At 42.9% G+C, this 7,875-nt stretch overlaps 1 protein-coding gene across 1 annotated transcript; it reads left to right on the top strand.

The window, feature by feature from the left end:
* Positions 1-442: 442 nt before the first annotated feature.
* ZFP36L1 (ZFP36 like 1 zinc finger CCCH-type) lies at positions 443-5,409 on the top strand. The gene is made up of 2 exons (XM_026708761.2): positions 443-671; positions 2,794-5,409. The coding sequence occupies exons 1-2, from the start codon at positions 615-617 to the stop codon at positions 3,745-3,747; spliced, it is 1,011 nt and encodes a 336-aa protein (XP_026564546.1). The 5' UTR covers positions 443-614; the 3' UTR covers positions 3,748-5,409.
* The last annotated feature ends 2,466 nt before the right edge of the window (positions 5,410-7,875 follow it).

Raw genomic sequence — 7,875 nt, 5'->3', positions numbered from 1 at the left:
GCTCACACAAGCCCAAAGGAACCGTGTAAAACTTCTCAAGGAAACAATTGATCCCGCCTTAAGTAGAGGAGGAGGGGGAGCCGCCGCATCGGGTGCAGCGAATAGCGTCACATGTTACATTCAAGTCCTGACAAAAGAGGCTTAACTAGCCCTTCCTTCGCCGCCTAATTAGAGGTAACTTGTACAAACACTATACTCTCTTCAAAACTTCACCCCCCCCGTCCCAAATTAAAAACAAGAGCTTCGAGGCCCTCCCCTTTCTTTCCACCCCCCACCCCCGTCTTCCCGAAGGGCTTTCGGTAGGTTCGACCCCACTGGGTGATCCCCTCCGTCGTCGAGCTCCGTCCTCCTCCTCCTCCTCCCTCATTTAAATGAAGTTGGAACTCCTCCCACGGCGTAAGAGCTGAAACTTTATAAATCGAGCTTTTTGGTTAAGTTCTTCTGGAAGGAACGAGAAAGGGGAATTGTTGGAGCTGGAGGGGGGCAAAAGGGAGTCCGTCCCAGGGAAACTGGAGGCTGTGCCTTTACAACACTGAATCATTTTGTTTTTCTGTTTAAAAAGAGTTTTACTCCAATTTTTTTTTTCATTCCTCTTTTTACTACGGTAGTTGAAGATGTCTACAGCCCTCGTGTCGCCAACAATCTTCGACTTGAGTGAAGTTTTATGCAAAGTAAGTTAACCTCCCGCATTATCTTCTAAAACTTTTTTTTTTCTAAATAAAGCTTTTGTTCCGATTGCTTCGGGAGAATAAACAGGGTTTCTCTCGTTCTACATCTAATGCCCTCTTGCCTTTTTTTTCCTCCAAATCCAACAGTTTTTGTTTTTTTTTTAAAGTTGGCGAGGACGTTAAAACAAACAGAATAAGCTGTATTTTTTGGCCTTAATAACCGCTCTGAGAGCTGAGAAATTACTTGGGAAAGTTGTCTAATGAGAGCCCCAAATCTTAGTTGAATTGTTGGAGCGCTAAGTCTCTTGGTGGGTGAGTGGGTGGGGAAGTGTTTTTACATTTGACTTTGGGTTGTTCTGCTTCTTGTTTTGCTCGACTCTCCCTTGAATTATTTCGAGATTTTAAAAAACGGGATGTCTCCTAGGATTTTTCAGTTTTCAATAACTTCGCCCTTTTGGGGGGGAAACGAGTTTAGAATGGTTGCTCCATTCATCCGAAAAGTTCGGAAAAGTTTCCCCGTTTTTTTTTTTTAGAAAAACCACACCATTGCATTGTTAAAACCGTGTGCGAATCAGCCGATTTTGGTGGAAACGTCTCCTTCATCCTAAATTCGGTACTTGGGACTAAGGCGTGTTTCCTCTCGGCCGCCCCCCCTCCTCCTCCCCCCGTTTTCCTCCCCATGTGATGGAATGCAACAAAGCCCTTTGCAGCCCATTTTGCGCTCGTGTTCTGGGATGTGTGGGGGTCGCTGTGTGTCCTGCTTTGGAAAAGTTTGCTGGGATTATTACTTACTCGGCTGCACACCACGTTTTGTTCGGGGTGGAGAAAGATGGCTGTTGCCACGAATTTCCCGCAAGTTTGGTGCGCGGCTGGCTTCACGCTTTTACGGTCTCGGCTTGCTGGCAAGGGAACTCGAGCCGTGCGTGATGGGCGACGGGAAGGTAGGGCTGGGAGGGAGGTTCTGGCTTTCAGGCTTTTTGCAAAATACCGTTTACAGGCTAAGTCACCCCGCCCCCTCCCGCCTCCCCGGTTTCTGCCCTGCTTACTTAGCTCGCTTTTTTTCTGCAGTTTGCTTTTCTTATCTCTCAGCCCACTCATGTGGCTACGTTTTTCTCGTCCTCCCCAACTTATCTTTGTTTAGCCGAAGTCAATGGGTGTATGCATTTCTTAAAAGTTTGCGAAGAGTTGTTGATTGCTTTAACGCGTAAGGCAAGTGGGAAGAAAAGCCAGTGACGACTTCCTCAATTTTTGAGAAACAGATTCCACAACTTGGGCTGCGGCTTCTACAGCTTGCAAAAATGAGCGGCCTGCGTTTGGTTTTTCCCTCTTTTTTGTTAAATGTTCAGACACAAAATCAGTTTTGAAATAAGGTGTTTTTAGGTTGAGATCACATGTACTCAAGCTAAAAGTTGCTTGAACTGTTTTCTTTTTTTTTAAAGATCCCTCTTGCAGGGTCAGAAAACTAACTGGAATTTTTAGAGATGAAGTCATGTATGCACCACATGAAATGTAATTTCTCTGCACAGAGTGAGGTGGCACAATGATACTGACTGAGAAATTCTAACTAACATCTATCCCAAAGTTAACATCTTATAAAAATGTCGCATGAGCTCTCCTCACCAAGAATTACATTTTGGGTTCCTGAAAAAATAAACTTGAAAGTGTTACTGGAAAAGATCTGGTTCTTCCTCTCTAGAGGTTTGGGGAGGAATTGTGTTAAAATGAGTTTCAGCTCTTGTGCACAAATTAAAGAAATCTACAGCCAGTATTGGGAAAAATACTATGATATAATGGTCAGATTATGGCTGATACTTCTTCCTGTTGTATGGTGATACACCTTTGTGTAGGACAAATCAAAATGTGTTTCATTGATATAGTAGATATGAACCCATGGGAAAGCCATTGAAAATCTTAAGTTGTTTGCTACTTCATGGCTTGTGATTAGTGGTGTGTGCTTCCTACAGTTTGACCTGTCTGGTACAGAAGAGAGCTTTTAGTCATTTTACTGTTGGCAAATCAGTTGTGCAGCTGTGAAAAAAGGGTAGTAGAATGGTCAGGTTTAAGGGCATAAACAAATGAAGCTGAAAGCTGGGTTGCTGACTGCTTTTTCACTTCCTCCTTCCAGAATAACAAGATGCTGAATTACGGCCCCTCTGCTGCCGGAGGGTGTCTTTTGGACAGGAAGGCGGTAGGAACTCCGGCTGGCGGGGGTTTCCCCAGGAGGCATTCTGTCACCCTGCCCAATTCTAAGTTCCATCAGACCCATCTCCTAAACGGCCTTAAGGGAGAGCCAGCCCCAACCCTGGGGCCCAGGGAGAACCGCTTTCGAGACCGCTCCTTCTCCGAAGGTGGAGAGCGCCTGCTTCAGCAAAAGCAGCCCGGTGGGCAAGTCAACTCGAGTCGCTACAAGACGGAGCTCTGCCGCCCGTTTGAGGAGAATGGGACCTGCAAATACGGAGACAAGTGCCAGTTTGCTCACGGCATCCATGAGCTGCGAAGTTTGACCCGCCATCCCAAGTACAAGACGGAGCTCTGTCGCACTTTCCATACCATTGGCTTCTGCCCTTACGGGCCTCGCTGTCATTTCATCCACAATGCTGAGGAGCGCCGGGCTGTAGCTGGTGGCGGTCGAGAGCCGGTGATTGCTGAAAGACCCCGCCTCCAACACAGTTTCAGTTTTGCTGGCTTCCCAAGTGCTATTGCTGCCAACGGGCTGCTGGACAGCCCCACCTCGATAACCCCTCCGCCCATCATAAGTGATGACCTCCTGGGCTCACCTACTCTGCCTGACTGTGCCAGCAATCCATTCACCTTCTCCAGCCAGGAGCTGACCAATCTCTTTGCTCCTAGTATGGGGGTGCAGGTGCCTGCGGGGGGCTCGCCCACTGCTTTCCTCCTTAGATCCATGTCCGAGTCCCCAAATATGTTTGACTCTCCTCCGAGTCCACAGGGCTCCCTCTCCGACCAGGAAGGTTATCTGAGCAGCTCTAGCAGCAGCCACAGTGGCTCGGATTCACCTATCCTGGACACCTCAAGACGTCTTCCCATCTTCAGCAGACTGTCCATCTCTGATGAATAATCTGGTATTGCCTTTTGGCCTCTCTTGCCACATGTATTACAACGTTAAACTTGTAGCCCCCTTCCTGTCCTAAGTCTCCCTTAGCATCTTTGGGTTTGATGTTAACGCCAAGGTGGTCCACCTGCCTAGAGTCCAGACACTGGCTGAAACCGCAAGTGCCAAATTACAAAAGAAAGTGATAACGTTTACAAGTGTAGTAGTGCCTTTTAATATGTTCACTGTGACTATATTACCTCTCCAGCTGCAGAGGGCACCAGCAGCATCTGTAGAGCTCTGCATTTCCAGATGTGCAGGAGGGTTATCTAGAAATAACAACCCCTGTCACGAGCAGTAGTTCAGATGCGGAAACCTCTTCCCTTCTGTCTTCCCTTCCTTTGCCTGTGTTCAGTAGACACCTGGCAGGTGGACCTCTGTTAACATCCAGCCCCTTCCACATTTTTATAAAGGGCTTGTTGCCTGAATCAACTCAGGTCAGCCAGAAGAACAGCTGAGAATATGGACAGTTCACTCTAACATGCGTGGGACTTGGTAAATGGAGAGTTAAGCCAGATGGACATTGAGCGACTTGCTTTTGGTGCTACAGGTTCTCCGCATGTACATGTGACATCTTCACACAAAAAAAGTGGGGAGGGGAGGGGTATCTAACGGTGTTCATTCCACACATGCAAGTTCAGTGTAAACAAAGTTCCAGTAGTCATAGCTTTAATGGTTTTGCTCTAGAGTACAATAGACCTATCCATAGAGCACTCACGCCAAGCTTTTTATTTTATTTTTTTCCTGGGTTTTTAATTTTGTATAACTTCAGAAATTGGAGAGCAAATTTTGCTTGTCACTGCACAACAATATAAAGCTTATTTAACTTATCAAAACGTATTTATTGCTGAAACCTATGCTTTTTTGTTAATTTTGTTCATATTTATCTGGATGATGAATTCATAGAATATATTCTTTTATGTTTAAATTATGATCTTCCATATTAATCTTAAGATTGTGAAGTCTTTTTCTTTTCCCCCTCCCCCACAGTTTAATATATTATACTACAATGACATTTTTGTAACTTTACACTTTTTTGGTTATTTTATTTTTAAAAAATGAAAATTTAATTTAAAAAATGCAACAACTGTGTTCGGATTATTTATTTTAGATCGTTACCCTTTTTGTGTCAGACTGCAAATTGAGTTTCATGTGCTTCTTTGCCTTCCTTTGCCCAACAAGGCCTCTCCCAGGTGGGGTGAAATTCTGGCCATACTGATGTCATTGGAGAATTTTGTCAAGTGACTTCAGTAGAATACGGATTTCACTGCTGGCCTCTAGAATGTATAAGCATAAGCTGTGCTGTGAGACGATGAAAAGGAAGATTTTTGCTTCCTTTTTTTGTAAGTATTTAAAGGAGAAAAAAAATTACCCTTTGGTTTCAAGTGCCTGTCTAAAGACATTCCAGATGTAGTTTGTCTTTGCATTTCTGTATTCCAAGAATGGAGTGTTTCCTCTTTTAAAGGTAAACATTACTGGCACAAAAAACACATTGAATGTAATTTTCCCATTACTGTTCACTACATTGCTTTTTCTTTCCTTTTTCCTTTGTGTGAGTTTATTTAAGAAAATCTTTTGTAACGACTGTTTGCAGTTTAAATCAATAAATCCCAAGTGTTTTTTCAAGAATTGACAGTGAAACTGGTTTTACTTGCAAAAAAAGGTAAAAGGAAGCTCCTGAGTGATATATTACTTTGCCAAATCCTCTTAACATCAGATTTGCACAAATTTTTAAGAAAGCTGATCTCCCAATGAAAATAAGCCAAGCTAATGTTATCGTTGGTTTTTACTTCTGTTCGTAGAACACTTTTAATATAGCAAATCATTTAATACCTAAAACAATTCTTAATTCAGCAGATGGGATTCCTGCTTTCAAAGCACATTATACCAGGTGAGAAAGTACAGAAGGTACACTTTAAGATAGTTCCTCTCCAATGGAAAAGATTGGACAGATTGCTTCCTAATCCAAACCTTATCTCATGCTTCCAGGAATTGTTGATAGTGTCACTATTTTAGTTTACTTTCTTTCGGAACCAAATTCCCCATAACCTCGGATCCTTCCCATCTTGCATTTTTCCATTTTACACACTGTGGATGAATAATTATCCTAAATATTTAAGGAAATCCCCTTCTGATAATCCTTATTACATGGGCACACATATTTCAGAGTAATGGTGTTCCTGTATGTCTGGGATTTATTCTTTCCAGTTGTACAGTGCAATGGCACAGTTCTCATCCAAAAGAGAGGAAAAGGAAAGCTTGAAAACTCTTAAAAGAGAACATAAGGCAGATGTGGTATGCACTACTATTTTAGAAATGCAGAAAAGGCGTTTTTTTTTTTTATTGTATCCTGATTTTCATTCAGAAATTTGGCCTATGTAAGCATTCCTTTCAGTTTTCCCCCTAATAAATACAAGGTAGGTTGGGATAACTGAGCTTCCACAGCTGAAAGTGGTTTTGAACTTCCCAGTCCTCACCCAACACTATATAGTAAACTGACAAAGTGCAGCCTTTAGCCTTATCCTCTCTTAATATATTTTGTTACTATGGCTCCATCAGAATCCTGTTACCTTCAATATGCAGATGAATAGGAAAAGAAGTCAAACACAATGTTCATCTCAAAGTAATCAGTGCCTTTAAAAGAGTGCCTCTAAAAATAAAACAATAGTTCTGATCTGAGAAGTACTTGCTATAATAAGGCCCTTTAAAAATACAGGCTATTATAGTTCCTTCTGATAATTAAGCCTCTAACAATAGGACAATGCGTTTTGGTCATGCACTGCCCCCTAGTCATCTACTTCATTTACATGTGAACTAACTTAAGGGCAATCTGATCTAAGGAAAATAACAGGGTGGGTCAAGATCTATTGGATTTGGGATAGTTTGTGCATTGTCCCAATCCACATGCTCAGTTGTAGATTGATAACTGGTGGGAGAACACCATTGCAGTTTGTTTCTATATACATTAACACAATAATGGGAGGAAGCATCTGGTGATAACAATGTTTTCAAAATATTGACCAAGAAATCCATCTATTAACAGTCCTGCAGTTCAACCTTTGCAATCCAGATTCCACCAGGAAAGGACAAATCTGTTTGACGTGGGCTTTGCCATAAATCTTAAAAGACCAGCTCAGAACTCTTGTGGTACTGAGGAGTTAATATGATGGTGCAGAGATGAATAGGAGGAGATGTGCTATGTGAATAATCTAGGAAAGATGAAGGAAGTGGGAAAGAAATGTGCAAATAGATAAGGATGACCTGTAGGTCATGAATGTATCATTGAATTATGAGTTAGGTCAAGGGACTTCAAACTTGGCAGCTTTAAGACTTGCGAGCTTCAACTCCCAGAATTCCTGAGCTAACATGATTGGAGGAGGAATTCTGGGAGTTGAAGTCCACAAGTCTTAAAGCTGTCAAGTTTGAAAACCCCCAAGTTAGATAGAAAAGCCATGTGTGAGCTGTGACTACCACAATGGTTGCAATTTTTGGCCTGACAGAAGCAGCCATTTCTCATTGGTATTGCCCAAGCACATTGAACGTTTCAATTTCTAGAATTTCCAATTATCACACAAGGTGAAGGTATTTGGTGACCCACTCTAGAAAGGGATTTTTTAAGAGTTGAGAAGTGGTACCTAAGCAGCTAATTGAATCTCATTTGGCTTCAGAAAGAATGCTTAAGTAGGGGCAAAGAAGCCTTTTATGAAGAAATTCTATAACATCTCTTTCATGAGGAGGGATATGTCTTGTAAGTAAATAGGTTTACAACAGTGGTCTTCAACCAGTGGGTCGGGAACCACTAGTGGTCCATGAGAAAATGTTGGTAGTCCGCAGAGAAATGTCATCCCCAAAGCACACCCAAAGCGATTAATCCAGGCTTTGCAGGAACACAAGTCTGCACCGCCCACATGGCCCATGGGAACACAAGGCTTGCGTCACTTGCATTGCGAACAACACGAGGTAGTGAGGGGAGGGGGAGGAACTTGCCCCATGTGCCTGGCCCGGCCATGAGGCTGCTTCTTTCCGCTTCTTTTTTCTTCTGCTTTTGGCTGCATGCAAGGAAAGCAGCAAAAGTCTTTCTTTCTCTCCCCCAAA

The sequence above is a fragment of the Pseudonaja textilis genome, chromosome 1 (assembly GCF_049901715.1).
Source record: "Pseudonaja textilis isolate UNSWEBS1 chromosome 1, rPseTex1.2, whole genome shotgun sequence".
NCBI classification, from domain to species: domain Eukaryota; kingdom Metazoa; phylum Chordata; class Lepidosauria; order Squamata; family Elapidae; genus Pseudonaja; species Pseudonaja textilis.
This window is presented reverse-complemented; position numbering and strand designations above follow the sequence as displayed.

Coding starts and splice junctions, on each gene's coding strand:
- ZFP36L1 (XM_026708761.2), top strand. CDS start 615: ATGTCTACAGCCCTCGTGTCGCCAACAATCTTCGACTTGAGTGAAGTT. Junction 672..2,793: donor TGAGTGAAGTTTTATGCAAA/GTAAGTTAACCT, acceptor TCCTCCTTCCAG/AATAACAAGATGCTGAATTA.